This window comes from Conger conger, chromosome 8 (assembly GCF_963514075.1).
Source record: "Conger conger chromosome 8, fConCon1.1, whole genome shotgun sequence".
In the NCBI taxonomy this organism is placed as follows: Eukaryota; Metazoa; Chordata; class Actinopteri; order Anguilliformes; family Congridae; genus Conger; species Conger conger.
Window position 1 is genome coordinate 45602939 of NC_083767.1, and position 18867 is coordinate 45621805.

Consider the following 18867-nt stretch of genomic DNA (forward strand, 5'->3'; position numbering starts at 1 on the left):
TGCAAATGGGAACAGGCAAAACACAACAGAAACCCTCCCCAACATCAATCCAAAGACATACAATCATGACAACAAGAGGACAGTGTCCCTTCTATGGTAAGATATTGGTTTGATAGAATAAGCCCATTAGAATTACTGGTAGAGTATATTGAATCATCCCGTGGCAAACCTTAAATGTCCGCATTGAGAAAACAAATATGTTGCACTCACCACTCTCCTATTTGTGTGCTAACCCTGTAAAAATATCAATTGAAATTAATGTTCTGCAGTTCTTTAACTTACAATACACTCTCTGCACTTTTATGTGCTTGTGTTGGAGTGTTATGACTGCTGTATATTATTACTGAGCACGGTTATGTTTTGTCCCACCTAGCAGTGAAATTCCTTTCCAGTCTTGAGGACACGTCTGAAGGAATGTTGATTATTGTGCAGAATATCAAGGCAGGCAGGGGTTTTTTAAAAGTCTATGTTGAATGTAATTACATTTTTATCAATGGAAACCTTGAACATTTGTATTTGATAGTATATTTTAAGTGTAGGACAGGATACAGTGTGTTATTGTCCAGCTAAGTACAGTAAATTATGCTATCTCTGCAAAAACACAGATTGTGCCTTTGTTGTTTTGGTTGGAGTTCTTGTGTGGGTGTGTCTGTTGAAGTAGGCCTGTTAGTTTGAGTGATTAGTGGTTTCCTGTCTATGTGTGTCTCAGAAATGTCTCACAGATGTCACTTAAAAGAGGGCCTTGCCACTGTAAGGATAACTGCTTCTCAAGGGGTATGCACAGTCTCTGGGTAACTTTAGCTTCATAACTCACATTCATCACAAAGATCCAATTCGTAATGGGTAATGTCTGCTGTTCTGTAGGTAATTAAATATGAAGGATAGTTTGGGTCATTTGACAAATAAATGAGTGTTTACATACACAGTATATATAGTATGAGAGATTTGTAATTTGGGGGAAAAAAATGAATTAATGAATGATTATGGCAGGAGATAACAGTTTAACAGTTCCATTTTTCAGTTTAGTCTCTCAGAAATATAAGGGAGTTACTCAAGCATCCACACCAAAGTCATAAGCATGAAAACACATTGAGCCCCACCACCCCAGGCCACACAATCACAGTGCAATTTCTGAGGGTCCCTTGTCAGTCAAGGCCTTTGGAATAATCCCAACCCCCAGCACCCAAACACACACACACACACACACACACACACACACACACATAGCAAGAGGTATACACAGAATACACACAAGAAGCATGTGTTCTTACTACAGATACTTGTGAGAGATACTTACTGGACAAAGCAAGGGCTTTGTCATCATTCACAACAGACAGAGTGAAACTCTCTGGACTACCTGTCATCCATCTCATTCTGGTTTTGGCTTGTAAAAGGCCAACTAATTCTCGCTCTCTCCCTCCCTCTATAATAAATATATATAGCATAGGGCTACATTACCACACCACAGTGATAAGTAGTGTTTTCCAAAGTCTGGTTAACCACAGTGAGAGGGCAGACTCTCTCTTTCTCTCTCTCTTTCCCTCCCTCCTCAACATCACTGCTTCCCAGCCGCTCCCCAACTGCCAACTGCCAACTGCCACTCCATTCCACTATCAGATCAAAGAGCGGTGACCATACCACTTACGAGGGAGAGGAAGAGGATGGAGGGACGAGGTGAAGAAAGAACAGTGTTGATGGGAGGGAAGAGATATAAAGTAGGGAAGAGGGGGACAAGGAGGTGGAGAGACCACGCAGAATAACTCGAGGAAAAGAACGAGGGGTATTGTTCATACGGTGGGGAATTGTCTGTGCCATCTGGCAGGCCTCGGTCCCTGCCGTTTGGGCCTCTTCCTGTTCAGTGTGAGAGCCTATCACACCCTCTTTTGTTATTTACCCTGCTGCTGCTGTCACAGCTGGCAGACAACCAAAGAGCTTACAGTCTGAGCAACTGGTGGCCTTGCCCAGCAGGACAAACAGACTGAACAGGATACGTGCTCACATACACATAAAGCCCAGTCAAGGACATACACACACTAGTGTTTGTGTACATGTACAGGTACAGGTGTACACACACACACATGCATGCACACATGTACACACAACACACACACACACACATATGTATACATACACACCCTAGTGTTTGTGTACAGGTACAGGTACACACAAGCACACACGCACACACATACATGTACACAGAACACACACACACATATGTATACATACACACACTCGTGTTTGCATACAGGTACACCCACACGCACGTACACACAACACACACACATGCACACACACATATGTATACATACACACCAACACAACTGACTCTCTCAAATGTGTGAGGTCATTTGATATAAAAACAGCTACTGCTCTCCTTCAGTTTTCCTCCTGTCCGGATGTCTACTCCCTATTTCCCCTTCTTCATGTTTTCTGACCCTTTCTCAGCCTCCCTAACTCCCGGGAGATGGTTGATGTCAAAACATGTCTCCACTCGTTATGCAAATCAATTGGGACATGTCTCTTCACTAGACAAGTACAACAATAAGCTGAAGAAGACAAAAAAGATGCCTCTTCCGGCCACCTCTTCAGAAAGCTTGAGGCCCATTTTCCTTATTCTGTATACACTAGTAAACCCAGACACTGCAGATACTGTACATCGGTACCATATGTGCACCCCTTCACAAAAATAATCAGTACAGGGGCAACATTAACCCTAGCATGAATTTGAGAGCTCTGATATAAATACAGTGCCAACATCATTCCTGAAAGTTATGGCCCTCTTTCCATAAAAAACACCACCATCCGACACCATTAAAAGCACCACTAGCAGACACCTTTTTCAGTGTGTTCACCGTCCCGTACTCCAAACTCCATACTGCTAAGCTGTAAAATGTGTGAGTGTGTGTGTGTCCATGTCTATGTTCCTTCCCGTTCCTGTCTGGATATTTCTCCTAAAGCCTTCTCATTTTTTATTTTAACTAGCCCTCATGTTTCAGATGGGGCCCAGATAGTGTGGCTGCACGGTGTTCTGAGATACTTTTAAGGAACTGAGATTATTTTTAAACAGGCATGTGAGTTGGGTTCTGATATTGCTGTGCACCAAAATGCAACCCTCAGCTGTGCTGGCTCGTGAGCTCACAGTCAATGCCAGTGACTCACAGGAGGAAAAGGAGGGCGGAAGCAGATTCCTTTCCTCTTAAAATACAGGCACTTTCCCAATTTCTCCCATTGTTCCTTCTGCTGCGGTTCGCCATCATTCCCAAGCATTAACATCATCAGCTGAAGGGAGGTTGTGTGTCTGTGTGTGTCTGTGTGTGCGCACGTGTGTGCCTCTGTGTGTGCGCACGTGTAAGTGTGTGTATATGCTTGTGTGTGCAGTAGGATGTTGAGTGTTAATTCAACTAACAGAGTGCATATGAGTCCAATTGGGACCATACGTATATACTCCGTAAGGTTTGACTTAACGCTTAAAATGTATGTATGTGTGCAAACATGTGTGTATGCCTGTCTGTTTGTGAGTATGTGTATCTGTGTGTGTGTATGTGTGTGCCTGTGTGTATGTGTGTGTGTGTGCGTCTGTGTGCGTGCCTGTATGTGTGTTTTGGGCTTTGGGGGGCACTTAGCCTGGTTCCAGAGGCACAGCTGATTATGAGCGTTTAGCTGCAGAGGGGCTCCTGGTGGAACTAGGCCGATGGAGAGCAGATGCCCCTGGAATGCTCAGAGCGGCACCAGGAGAGGAGCAGCTGCTGGAGCGGAAACCCGACTCCGCCTGGGCCCAAAAGACTGTCTCAAATTTATCCACCGTGAAACCCGAGGCCTACAGGCCCCGGCCAGAAGCCTGCGCTGTCTCCCAGCACCCCTCTGAAACAGCATTCTGGAGCGTTTCACTTCAGTTACATCACTGTCAGAAAAAGGTTCCAGAAATATCCCAGCTTCAAATGCACCACTCCTTCTGGAAACCGTGTCTTACGGACGTGCACACTCATGCTGAACACATAAATGCTGCGTAGTTATATATATAATGAATGCAAAAGATCTCGACGTGACTATCTCCGGACTAAAAGTCAGGAAATACCCTTTTCTTTGTTTCAGTTTTAAGATTTTCACTGTAGCAAGCCCTGATAAAATTAGTAACCAATTAGGTCTGTAGCCAGCCCCAACCGATTTCAGTTACTTACTAATCCAATCGACCTTCAGACAAGGTTATTCAGTACACAAATATTGTATTCATGACATGCTTAGGTGGCATTAAAATCAATAAGGCAGGACTAAATATTCACTCTGCTTTTAGTGCAGGCAGAAGACATTACTCCGCTTTTGTATTCCAAATACAAAACATGAGCACATCTCCATTCCTGCAATTTACATTTTAAATTGTGTGTTTTACTGGTACCAACTCAAGGTGAGGGGCCTGTTTTCCACTGAAAGGATTAGACTACTATCTACTGTTAGGGTTAGGGTCAGAAAGAGGGTCTTTGTGCACCACTGTGATGCTCAGTCGTAGTTGTTTTCACAGCTGTGAGTAAGCACATGGAGGCAATGGCTGCAACCTTCACCTCATCGTTATCTGTCAGGCTGCTCGCATTTTTGCACTCATGCAGGGTGTTCTTTGTGGTGTCTTCTCAGGCGCAAAACAGGAAACAGCTGAAGCGCTCTGTACATATACTGGCATGTATATTTTGCTCAGTTCCTGGAACATGAAACCAAGACACAACCAGAAAAAAAACAAGAACCATAAAAGACTGCTGGCATTGTTTACGATAAAGGGCCATTAAAAGCCTACAGAGACTCTGTAGACCGTGGGCCCTATAGATTCAGTTACACAAGTGAGATGTATTGTTTCTTTCGTAACCAAGAGCTCCTCTCAAGGTTTTCTTAAAATAATGGTGGCACCCTATACCTGGGGTTTGGTTTTTCTTTGAACTTTCATTTTTCGCAAAGTTTACAATTTTAGTGACTAGATATCCATACTTGCAGTGTGTAGGAGTTCAGATTTCAGCTGTCCATCAATCAAGCATGTAACAAAATGTAACATCTTTCAAAATGAACTGTGCCACACAAAATTACAGAGAATGAAAGCATACCGAATTTTGTCAGAGAACTGATCTGATTAAAAGACCATGGTAATATGGTCTAATATGGAATATTCAGATTCAGAAAGAGCTATAGTATCACTGTAGCCACACATCAGGCCTGAACCCTGTGACCCAGTGTGCACAGATGTCCATTTTAACCCATGGCTCAGGAGCAGTTCAGAATGTTGATTTGCTTTTTTTTGGAACTCCTCTTGGTGTACCTCCCTTAGCTCCTATTCCAGTCACTTCAGAGGTCAAATTCCCATACCTCTGCCTGTTCGTATTGATGGTAATAGATCAAAGGCAAAGTACTGCAAGTTGGTGCTTGTTGGCAATTTATATTAGTTATATATGCACATTTGGTTGTCTATGTGGAGGTTCCAGTAGCTTCCATAGTATTTTTTGTGTAAGCTGCTGGTTTGTATTCTATATCCTTTCAGTGGTTACTTCCATTTTAGCCCTGTCTCCATTTTCAGTATTTTTACAAATGTGAGCAACCCATTGTCTGCAAGGTGACACCTGACCTGCCAGAGATATTGTATATAAAGTCACATACCATATTAAATAAATACTTCTTAATAATTTCATTAGTACTTCATAATATTAACTTTATAAAGCAACAATAGCAACTTTATCGTAGTAAGTAAGTCAGTATGTACACTCTACTTAAGCATAATGAATGTACTCACACACACACACACACACACACAGATCTTACTGTTGTGCACTTTGCGGCTGCCATATGCAGACATGTTATACCCCATGCTCCACTGCTGTCCCCGATCAGCTTTGACCCCCCTCTCCCCCGCCCTACGCAGGGATTAATGTCCCAGTCTGGCGGTGGGACGGGGGGTGTTTTTGTGATCTGATATTGCCCTCTTAATCTCAGACAGGGCGGGGTGGAGGGACAGCAGTAGACTGCAGTTCAACACCACTCACCCTGCTCTTCTGACACCAAACCTTCAGACAGGAATCCCTAAAAATACCTGCTTGCCCGCCCTGCCGGGTCCCGTTATCCCCCGCCGCCCTGCTGGCCCCCAGGCCTTCAGGGTGCCCATGACAGGCAGGGCCCAAAAGCTCTATTTAGGACAGGAGCAGGTGTGTGGGGTGGGAGGTGGGTATCAAGGGTCAATGGGCTCTGCGCAGACCTCTTTTTGGACTTCTAAATTGGGAGCGTGCATAACCAAGCCAGACCATACAGATGTTTTAAATGTTCTGCCTAATCGTTAGATAACAGGCCAAGGAAGTACTGTCCCTTGGGGTATCAAATAGAGCATGTCTATTCGGTGCTGAGTAGAGCTATTAAAACTGGGTTAAAAAGCAATGTGCTCTCCCACAAGTATTGAAGTGTAGCACCAAGTCTTTATATAGACATTTCATAAATCTTAAATTAAATTTCATAAATTTCATCATTCTTAATATGAGGGATGAATGCCAAAAAACTCTTAGATAAATAATTGAATAATTTTCAGAGCAAATGACTGACTAGGGCTATTTGTCTCACATACAGCAGAACAGCCGGAATAGACATAGGGTTGCTTGGTGTGCAAATCTAAAACTGACTGCCTGCGTACCTTTCTTCAAGGTTCAGAAACTGTAGTCAACAGGATCAGTAAGCTCATCAGAAACTCGCTGAGGACACCTCCCCCCCAAAAAAACCCCCTGTTATTGTATGGCCTGTTTTTAAACCCACCACACACACGGTTCCCATCTGCATGGATTTCTGAAGATAATCTGTTTGGTTTGCTGAGCTGGCCAAGCCCTGTACTCACCACAAGTGAGTCCATGAGAATGGAAAAACACATTATGAAGGCTTTTGATAGTGGTTCTGAATATAATCCCTTTCTTATGAAGAGTTTTGAAATGGCTGAATGTTTAAGATGAGACAGTATCACAGACTTTGTACACAATGGGCATGAAACAAAGGATATTTTCTTTGTTTCTTTGTTTCTTTCTTTTTGTAGTCATACAGTAGATCGCTATGTGTTCTCAAGTTGAAACCTACCTTGCAGGATTTCATGTGGTTGCATGTGGCAAACAGAAGAGGTGGTGGAGGTGGTGTTATTTTAAAAGATTTAGGTGTTTATAGATGTTGATCAAACACCGTTTGCCTTTTAGTTCATCGGCTTGTAAAACTGATACATAAATATTGCATACTGTCTTATGATTAATGAAAAAACATCTGATACCGAAAGGCTCAACACTAAAACAGACATGGGGGCAAAAGAGAATAAAACACAGGCTCTAGGTGACACAGAAACACCAGACAGGAATAAAAGATGTGGCAATATATAAGCATATTTTAGAATCAGGGCAAGAACTGACCTGTAAACCGATGACATATCAGTTTAGTTGCAAAATGGCTTGATAATTGAAATGCAAAGCTTTTTTTTAATCAATACATTAAATTATTCTAATGTATTTTACCTCTTTAGGGTCAAAACAGTGTCCCAAGGTAGAATTCCTATTGTACCTTGTATGGTTAATTAGAGAATTTGGTGAAACTTTATTTGAAGGCTCCTACAGAAAGCTTATTTCACTTGATATGTCATGGTAATGTCACTTGCTGCATCAATGTTGATATAACACGCCATATGTCTATTTGTGGTTATTGACATAAGTGCTTATGAATGTGCTATGTTGTGCTTATTAAGGAGTTGTATAGCTTATGTAGGAGCCTGGGCAAGATAAGAACAGGACCGCATTAGAATAATGAATAATGTTCAAGAGAGGAATACAAGGGAATTGCTATAAGCAGGAACATGAACAACATTAGGAGCACTCAGTTGCTGATATATTGAGTATGGTTACATTCACACTGCAGCTAAATACAGTTGTCCCAAAAACAGACAGCGTGAACATAAGCTATAACTGTCTAGCTTGTTAATAAGAATAACAGTTATAAACAAGTTCAAAAAGTTAAAAGATTCAACAGCCCGAAGTTCCCTTTTGATTTCAGGCAACACAATGCCAGGACAGGAAAATAGCAGTGAAAGAGGTCCAGTAGTTTGTATTACCTGTATGTCTGTTTCCAGCTGCATGTTTCATTGTATTCTGAGGTCATGAGGCCAGAGTGAACTGGCAGACTGATTAAATATTTTGACAATCGACCAGACGTCAGAGGGATGTGAACACCCTTTCCTGTGCGGCTCAGCGGGGGACAAGGCCAGCCTGTGTTAACAAGCCATTTTCTTTGTTTGTGGGCTCGGACACAAAGAGTCAATTTCTGTGCAGGAACACCTGAAGCACACTGTAATTACAGCACCTGCTGAAGGGGCTTTGTCACCATTCACAACAGACCCTGACAAACTCACTGGACTTTGTGTCATTCTGGTTTTGGCTTTTAAAAAGGCAATCTCTTTCTCTTGCTTTCTCTCTCTCTCGCTCTCTCTTGCTCTCTTTCCCTTTCAGCCTGCTTGAACACCTGTTCAACAAAACCGCACTGGACCATGACCATTACATTATTTACATTTCTGTAGTACAACAAAGAAATAGACAAACAAAGGAAACTGGGTTTATGTACAATAATATGGCAGAGGTGTTTGTATTAACAGTTGTTTTTCTTCAATAATGCATGAATGTTCCCTCAAGTGAGCCTGTGTTCAGGCCCAGTGCCACTCAAAGTGAAACACAACTTCTCTCCCGATCCCTCACACTTAAACCACATTTCACTATTAACTATAACCCTTAGTGAAGTAAAGACAGTCGTACGAAATAGAAAATGCATTAGATATTTTTGTCTGGCATATATCATATGGCTTGTGGCATTATCATAGTACTTTGCAATACTGCAGCAGAAAACATAATGAGAGCCCTGCAGTCATCCTGTATTATTTTCCACATGTGGATTGCCTCTGAGGAGTTCTGTCTCCACTGCTGGGGGTAGGCACAGGTAATTCCTGTTTGCATTGCATCCACAGGTGCTGAAGCCCTCTTAGTCATTTAGTTCCAAAATAGACGCTTGACACACAGAGCTGACAGAAAGCCAGTTTAAACATGGGCCGTGCCCCCAAGCGCAGTGGTGTGACTTCAGACTGCCATTGCCGTTGGCTGATGTTGTCACTGGCCAGTGCTGACACAGTCAAAACCGTTGGAACAGAGGTCATCTTGGATGGTGTTAGTGCACACGGAAGGGTAACACTATGCAAACAAAACCTGAGCACAGCAGCTCAGTCAATTTTGAAAACAGTCTGTGACCCCATTTTACTAAAGGTTCTATCTGAGCAAATTCACTTTCCCTGCGTAGTCCCAAAGATCTATCAAAGTTTGGTGAACAAAAGCCTTATAATAACTCTTTCCCCCCCACAGAAAAGCAGTTCTTCTTTATGTTTCCTTTCCTGAAAAAACGTTTGTTTCTGATGGTGGTTGAGAAAGCAGGACCCTGCAAATATCACTGGAGTAATCTATCTGTTTTGAGTAGTCAGTAGATTGTGTGAGACTTGCATATGCACATGAGTAACCATACCCATGTTTGGTGTAAGTGTTCTGTACATGCTTGCATTTCTGTCTGTGTGGATGTGCAAATGTCGGTATGCCCATATCAGTGCGGGGCTGTGTGCTACTTTAAAAGTCGAAGTCTAGATCATCCTTTCCAGTAAGCTTTAAAATGGGCCTCCAACTAATGGTTTCAAAAAGTGGTATTTTATTTGGCATGGCATTTCATTACTAAAACTGAAATTCCCAGCCGCAAGCCTTTTAACTTGCGTCTAGTAACGTCTTATCTGCCTTCTGCTTCCCTGTTTCAAGAAAATACTGATCACCATTCAGTCTAATCCTAAGCAAATACCATTTGCTCTGCCTGTAAAACAGAGAATGTTTTGTGGGAAAACGATTTGCTCATTCCAGGAAGGGAGCAAAGCTAACATCTTATAAATCACATGATAATACATCATACACACTCTGGTTGTCAATGTAAGTCAGAGCGCATCTGGCAGATTGGTCAATTTCCCCTCAGCCTCTGACATTCTCTAGCAGAAAAGTACACCTGCAGTGACATCAGGAAAGTATTTAGATTTTCAGATTTGTAAAATGTTGTAGTGTCTAAACTTTGTAACACTAAATCACAAGGTACCAGGTAATACTGTATCAGGTGGAAGAATAGTGTTCTCACTGAAAATCTTTTTGTCACTAGTGCATAGATGCTTTTTTATTTTAGTTTAGGCTTTCAAAGAGTACAAGCTCTTACTACTGGGCAAGTGGTGCGTTTTAATACCAAAGTTAATGCCTGGTTTGATAGTGAGACTGAACTGAGTGGCAGCTATGGCACTATAGTGTCTTGGGAATAGGGGGCGGATGTATGTGGCTTCTGCCAGTCTTCTATTGTTGAACCTTGGGGTCACTGAGTCAGAGAGACTTGTGTGACATTTACACCAAATGTCAAACCCAAAAGCACAGCCGGTGCAGTTCCCCGAGTGGACAGTGAAGATCGCCCCAACTGGCCCATATAAGCCATGGTGCTCCTGCTCCAACAGACCATGGTTATAGGACCGAGATGAGGGATACCCATGCCAATCGTGACAACCCCCGACTTCAATTCTCAAGACTGGGGCTAGGAAATTAAGCATTAAATCCCAAGGCTCAGCACTCAGCACACAGTGTCAGATGGCTAAAGTGGAATAGTGCAGGGAGCTTACTTCCTCGAGGAGCGGTTACATTCTATATTTATATTCTGACCAGATGCCAGGAGAGAAGGCTTCCCGAGTCAGGGGCTGAAAGAAAGAGCCTGGTCCGCGGGATACTTTGCCAAGATAGGAAATCTTTTATTACAGAGGAAAAAAAAACTTCTCTTCCAAAATATAGAAATCTGTACAACTTCCTCACAATCAATTTACATGAACTGTACAAATTTACAGCAGTTCATCATAGCACACCCAAGGAGAAGAGAGCAAACACAGAGAGGTGTACTGACGTGAGATCACACAATACAGACAGCTTTTCTTTCTGGGCAGCTCACTTTGTTTTCTTTTTTTTTTACTTTTAATCTATTTTCTAAACAAAAAAAAATACAACAAAAAAAAGTAAATCAAAGGGCAATAGTCCATCAGCACAGAGAATGGAAACTGATATTTTTAGCAGAATAACTTGCTTTGGTCCTTGCCAACACACCTATAACCATGGCTCCCCTTATGAAAAAGCAATGTCAAAATATGAAAAGGAAGTTCAAGGAAATGCATGTTGTGCATGTGTCCATTTTTCATGTCATGTTATGCATATTTTGTACACCTGTATCTGTATATTTTACAACAATATGCACACATTACACATTTTACAGTGGTATAAATTGATATTTAGTAATTATTAATGGCATTTAAAAAATATATATTCCTTCCATTTTCATATAATTAATACCTTTTCTTAAGGGTTTATTGAAGGTCCAAAATTCCAAGGCCTGAGTTTGACGGTACATTCTTGGACAGACTCCTGTCATAATATCAAACAACTATACCTTTACATATTAGTGCATTTTATGTGCCACTACTTCCCTGTCATCAAGCTTTTATCACATACATCTGACAGCCCTGTTAGCGCACATGACAGTATGAGCACTCAGTCCTGTTTGTGCACACTACAGTATGAGCACTCAGTCCTGTTAGCGCACACTACAGTATGAGCACTCAGTCCTGTTAGCGCACACTACAGTATGAGCACTCAGTCCTGTTAGCGCAAACTACAGTATGAGCACTCAGCCCTGTTAGTGCACATTAGGTATTCAATGAGTATTCAGGCCTGAGAGTGCACACTCAGACAGAGGGATACAAGTTCTATTTTTTTTTTAATGGGGATAAAGTAAATTTGAGCTTTCTTTCATCAGTAAGTTTAAACACTGAGATTAATTTGGATGAATCTGTGGACATTTACATAATGTTAAAACCCAGGGGCCAAAAAGATGACGGTTGAACTTTAAAGACTTTTAAAAAGTAAACAAATAAAATATCAGGGGTAAGAGCTCTGACTATTAATGACACATTAAAGCAGGGAATAGAATGCATTAAAATTATTTCCTTTTCGTAATTTTATCCACCAAATGCAGCTTTAGGCCCCTTCTGTCTCAGTACACTTGCTTAAGGTAGAACCGCAGGTTTTCACACTGGCGGAGGGGGTGAAACAGTCAAATCTCCACAGACTGGCAAGACAGGGGAGCTTCCATGCAGAGCTAGAACATCTCGAGTCCCTACTGCTGAAAATCACCTGAAAAAACTACAGCTTCCATTCGGCAGAATTTTGGCTCAGTACTTGTAAACAAACGCAGATGATTTCGCCAGTGGCCCCGAGACGCTAGCTTCTCCAGTGCAGTTTGCCTTCGCTCCCTCCCCCTTCACACCAGGCGAGAGGTGCGGAGGAGGGCCGTGGCCTACGGAGCATGCTCAGTGCGAGTGCTGGCTTCGCTCGCCGCTGCCAGGTGAACGCACGAAAGGGGCCGGAGAGGATTTAGCTGCCCTTGGTCTCCGGCTCCCTACACCTAGGCAGGGGAGGGTGATATGTGGCACTGCATGCTCAATGAGGCGGCACCTGTTTGGACTTGGCTCACCTTCTGGCACCTAACTCTATTGCCGTTATTAGCTGCATCTAAGCAGCCCAAGACTATAGCAACCCTCGGTCTCCAGCTAACAGAGGGACAGTCTCCCCCAATGTAACAGCAGTACCTTTGTTTCAACGCCAGGGGGTGAAAAAGGCACTAATAAGGGGTTCCTCCAAAAGTAGTTGTGGTCTATAAACTGTGCCTTGCTCTTGTATTTATAAAAAAATGACAAAAGGTTTCCAGTGATTTCCTTGCTGGGCCTAGAGAAATTAGGCAAAGGCAAAAAGTACCCAACCCCCTCAGAAGATGTGCCCTTATAGAGCCCCCCCTTCCCCCTTTACTGTTTGGAGATGGTTTCAACCATTGTGGGGGAAGGGAGTTCCTTCAGTCCTGAAGCAATAAATATGCCTCCGTTACAACTTTAAAACCTCACAACCTCACGCTCATGGACTTTAGTGCAAACAGGCCCTCGCTGCTCAAACTGAGTTGTTCCAAAGCCTTTCCATCATCAATTGACATTTAACATCATAAATGAGTGGGGAAGCAAATTAACATTGCACTGTGCTGCTATGACTGTGAAGGCAGAGCAGAGTCTTAGGCTTTAGCCAGGGGAAAGGGAACATATGCAAGAACGGCATAACTCTAACCTGAAAGCCAACTTCAATATCAACAGACGTGACTGAACTTCAAACACGATATCAACACTAAACGCCCACTCCTCCCCACTCATACCACACTGTAAAAACTAGACATGTCCACAAGACCTGCCAAGCTGGTACCACGGTGAACAGAAGCACAGGGTAAATGTTCATCATAAAATACGACATTCTAGTGAACGGAATGCGGCCATTTTATCCAAAATATACATCCCACACTAATCTAAATGTCAAAGTGCATTCAATGTCAATCATAACAGGAAACACAAATTTCTCTGAGTCTTTGAGACAAGGAACGTTTAGCTACAGGGTGGATTCAGAGTGATGAAGGAGGAACAAAACAAATCCACTCTGGATCTTTTTTTAAAAACATTCATTGAACCGAGTGAGCGGAAGGAGGTCAGACATGTTGGCCCCACCCACAAACCTCCACCCCCAACCAGGCAGAGCTGCCATTGGAGCTTCCGCCAAAATGAGTTATAGGAAGATTGTATCCATGACAACCACTGTCATGCAAATACCCAATGACAACAGCTTATTGGAACTCACCACTGGGGTAGAGAACTGGAGGGGGGTGCCCAAAGTGAACCAGCCACTAAGCAAATGTCCTGTGGTCCAAAACCTTGTTTGTACAAAAGAGGTTCTTTTCAGACATTTGGGAATGGCTGGAACAGCTGCTGGCAGTGTCTGGACTTCAGAAAACCCCCAAAAATGGAAGTACTTCCAGGATTTTCAACACCATTAAGCCAAAACCCTTTAAAAAATGAAACAAAAGAAATATAACCTTCAATATGCAGAAATATTTATGTAAATATCCTGAAAGTAATTCCGTTAAACTTGAGGGGGCTGTGTAGGGTGTAAAGGGTGGGCAGGTGGTTGGAGGGTGGGGGGTAGGGGGGGTGGGCTGGGGTGAAACACAATGATATTTGAAAGTGCAAAGTCCACATTGACAGCTTTGAGAATTCACCGATCTCCCTCCAGGGGCAGCCATTTTGCTGATCTTCACCACTGCCCCCGCTGTCCTCTACCCAAATAAACAGGGCTCTCAGTAAATCCAAATCACAACACAAAACAAAACAATGGTAACGAAAGCACAATGAACCCTAAGAGGTTTCCATCCCCTGGACGACGACAGGCCATAACCCTCTGTTTTTTAATTTTTTTTGTTCTTTTTTTTTTCTTCCCCCCCAATCAGTATCGCTCTCTGGTTTGCATCAACGCGTTGGGCCCTTAGCTGGAGACGGTCATCATGTTGTAGGCTTTGGAGGGGCTGGTTCTCCCCAGGAGCAGTTCCTCCTTGCAGCTGATGCGACTGTCCACCAGGGGGGCCAGGACCCCGGCTGAGCCCACGACCGGCGCGGAGGACACCCCCAAGCTGCCCGGGGCAACCGGCTGGGACTCGTACAGGACGCAGATGGAGCCGTCCTCCCCGATGCGGTAGGACACCTCGAAGGGGTCCACCCACAACGTCAGCTCGCTGGGCAGGAGGCAGTACAGCTGCTGGATGGTCAGGCCGATGCGCTGGCCTGCCTGGCCCACCAGGGGATCCATCTTGTGGTTGATGCGGATGCAGCGGTAGCCCGATCCCTTGCAGGGCCGGTCGGGGAACCAGTGGTGCTTGTATTGCTCTGTGGAGGGATTCGGAGAGAGGAGGGAGGCGGTAAGGGGACGAACACACTGAATGGTGACGGTTTTAAAGTGGGTATGGACATATAGACATAGAAAAATAAAATGTCCTAGTGATGAGTGAATAATGCACCTTAACTACAGAGTCAAATGCTCTTGGGGGGGACGTTTACAAGGGAGATAAAGAAGAGTAGTATTTATTTTAACCAATTCACAACTACTAATACACTACTAGTATGTACACAGCACGACCTATAGAATAAACAGTATTTGACAATGGTGTGGGTGTGTGAGGGTGTGTGTGTGTGTGTGTGTGTGTGTGTGTGTGTATGTGTGTGGGTGTGTGTGTAGGTGTGGGTGTGTGTGTAGGTGTGGGTGTGTGCATGCATGCATGCATGCACGCAAGTATAAAAATAAGACGAGACGCAGACGGGTAGCATGCCTGTGTCATGTGACAAAAAAATGACCCGTCTGCCAAACTGTTGATAAGCCATAAACACGTCTGACTGCCTACGTGAGAGAGAGAGGGGCAGCTTCATTGCACAACCCATTTGGCCTGATTTCACAGTCCCTGACTAACTAAAATGAACAACAAGATGAAGGGTCTGAAGTTCAGGGTGAGGCACTCTTGTTTTTAAAGGCAGAAACATTAATGTCTACAGTCCTTTAACCACACACACACACAATTACCCACATAATTATTTTACTTGGAAGCAAGGGATACAAAAAACATATAATCTCAGTCTTTATTCCAAACGTGTACTGTTGTCCAAGACTGAAAATGCAACAGGGGTCCAGTTTGTTTTAACACTCCAATCGGTCATTCCTTCATTTAAAAAAATAAACTAGGTGTCAATTATCTTTTTCCAGTTTGTGGTTTATTTTCTGTTCCCATTGTTCCAATAAATACAGACCACATTTTCAGTCACTGAGCAGCAGAGAACCACTACAAATAAACAAAATAAACCACAGTACAGAGATGGAATAAATATAGACTAAACCCTGTAAATTTTCCCAGCATGCCATTTTGACCAGTGCATGAGATATTTATGAGGCTACAATTCAGAGTTCAATTAGTAAACCTTGTTCCCCATACTTCGCTCAGAGAGCAATGGGGATTTTAACATGATTCATATGCACTTTAATTTAATGAGTCTCCTTTGAAACCCCCAAAGTCGGCCAGAGCCTAGAGGACACCTGCACATCTACATGAGATAATGGATCCTGTATCTGATCAGAACACACTGTTCCACTCTAATGGAGGCTCTGGCACCCGGGCACAGAGACGCACAATAGACTGGCCTTTCCGCCTCAGGCAAGAGACTACAACACCTGGAACTTTGGACACCTCTGCCCTCATTTCTGAACAGCACAATATATCTTCGCAAAATATATTTAATATTATAATTATTAAATTCTAAGAAATAATGTACTTGTTCCCACCCCTTTTCTCCCTTTGAAAATAGCCAACATCATACCATTAAGAGCAGGACAAGAGGCTGGGATTGAAAATGTAACAGAACACTATTCTAAAGCAAAATACATATGGTATATTTGTCTTTATCTTTGATTATGACTATCCCTCTTTATTGCTCAGGTGAAGGACTTTAAGGTCAAAATCTGAATAAAGACTTTCCATAGCAGCCGAGCTGATTAGACAGTATTGTACAACTGATCAAACGGTTTACAGCTAGACCACAACACTGTCTTAGCTTACTGAAGAAGGAATAAACAGGAAGTTTCCTGACGGCCCAATTACAGGCCTGTGGTATTCAATTCACTTGTGTTTTTCCATGTTCTATCCCTGTGTGTTGGTGTGTGGGGGATGGGGGAATGGGAGGGGGTGAGTCTTCACAAGATTTCTCAACTGCTTTATGAATAATTACGCAATAACAAGGACCCACCTCCATACAAACCCTCCCCCTAAATTTAATCACACACAGTTAAAAGTGTGCTTGTAAGCAAATCTCATACTTATTTTAGCAGGCCACACAAATGCAGACATTTTCTAAACTGTAGACATTTTCTGAACTAAAATAGGCCTATATATGATAAAGTATACTATAATCCTCAAGAATATCTGAAAAATATATAACATTCTGCGATGAATTACCATGAGTTAGGTGTGCAGTTAAATGAAAACAAGGATTGCCATTGTATCTTTACCAAAAATGAATTAATTTAAGCAATTATGTGCATCTGAGCATTGTGAGAATATGCCATTCCAAGTCATTTATTGGCATTTATAATACAAGCAGGCTATACAATTGTGAATGCATGTGATTTATTAGACCTGCAAGATTTGTGATGTAGCCTACTGTAATTAATCACTTCAAAATAACAATAAACTGTTTTTTCATTGAATTTCACAAATGACATACATAGGCTCGGCAATATTATTAAGTAAGACCGTGTGTACATTGTGAATTACACCCATACAGTGCGGAAATATAAATAGTAAAAAAAAAAAAAAAAAGACTTGCTGTTTGGGTTCTTGGTCTCGCATTGTCCCGACAAAGCTACAACAGAGGGTAGAGGGAACGAAAACAACAAAGCTGTAGCCTATTGTAGGCTCGGGGCGCGCTCAACAAAGTCGATGTGTTTGCCAGTTTTATTATGTTAAAAAGATACTAAAATACTGTAACGAAAATGGAAACATTTTAACCTACTTTTTTCGCGCAAACATTACGTAATTCGTTACGACAATTTTCTTGGATGTGATTCGATCGTTCTTGTACTGGCTACATTGCTAGCTGCAAACTAGCTAGCTCACAAGCAAAATAATCAGCCACGCTACTTCCTTGTTAGCTATCTTGGTACTGCAGCCCAACAAAAATAACCTCGCGATCTACATTATGCTAGATTTATAAACGAAACCAGAACATTGTATTACTTAATTTGGTAGTGTAGCCTTCTGATTACAATTGTCCGTGGGAACAAATTTGTCTAAACTAGTAGGCTATGGAGATTCGCCTCCCATTGAATGTCCATGTTTAGCTACGTGGCACGATGAGATCCAGTTTACGTCTATGATAATCCTTTGTAATTTTTTATAAATGTGATTTTGCTATACATCATTTATACATGGAATCAATTATACGTAATTAAATACGTTACATTTCGTTTAAAGGTATAAATAAACGATTATGCATACCTGCCAGAATATCCTGGAGAGACTGACTGAATGTTTGCAGTTGTCGGTCATTGACATGTCCTTTAATCCGCAGAAATCTGGACAGAAATCCGACGGCGGCGACAATCTCTGGCTTCATAGTGCCCCGTGCACAAAGGGGATGCATTGAGAAGGCAAGAGGAGAGGGATCCGAGTGTTTTATCTAGGTATGTTCTTGCAAAAGCGTTTTTGTCCAAGGTATTGTGATGATCCTTGTTTTTCGGTTGTTTTATTTCTCGAAGACCTATTCTGGGCATTTATTTGTCGAGGTAGGAAAGTTTCAGACAGTGAGTGTGCCAGGATGGTACGATGTGGGGCGCCTGTTTTTGTTGGTAAATATATGGGCAAGGTGCCACGGTGATACACCCTCCCCCTTAAACTTTCCGTCAACAGAGTGGACTTGTGAGAAGGAGAAGTGTCCTTTTATACTGCTCCCGCCTACTTGCGAAATCGACATCATCAGCAACAGCAACAAAACTGAACCAATACTGGGCTTGCAGCGTCAATGACGAACCCTTCGTGGGAGTGGACACTTTTGCGTCACTCGTCTGAAAATAAACAAACCGTGAGAGCACAACGCGAGATATTACCCCCACCAGAGAGCTGGCCACTGGGTTCCATTTTCTTTTCGAAAATTCGCTGTAGCCTACCATTTTGATCAAGGTGGAATCAGTACGGTTACAGAATGAAAGGGATACTTTAACACGGCACATGGTTGTCTATATCGAGAAAGACTTTTCTATATCATGGGACAATGGTGTTTCGTGGGCAGCAGAAAAGTTCTTGGGGACCAAGAAGAATCTGTCACTTTTGTAAGGA

The 18867-nt window shown here is 42.6% G+C and overlaps 1 protein-coding gene across 1 annotated transcript; it reads right to left on the minus strand.

Annotated features, from left to right (window-relative positions):
• Positions 1-10810: 10810 nt before the first annotated feature.
• On the minus strand, positions 10811-18458 carry btg1 (B-cell translocation gene 1, anti-proliferative). The gene is made up of 2 exons (XM_061250922.1): positions 18031-18458; positions 10811-14878 (listed from the first exon to the last, which is right to left on the minus strand). The coding sequence occupies exons 1-2, from the start codon at positions 18173-18175 to the stop codon at positions 14481-14483; spliced, it is 543 nt and encodes a 180-aa protein (XP_061106906.1). The 5' UTR covers positions 18176-18458; the 3' UTR covers positions 10811-14480.
• Positions 18459-18867: the final 409 nt, after the last annotated feature.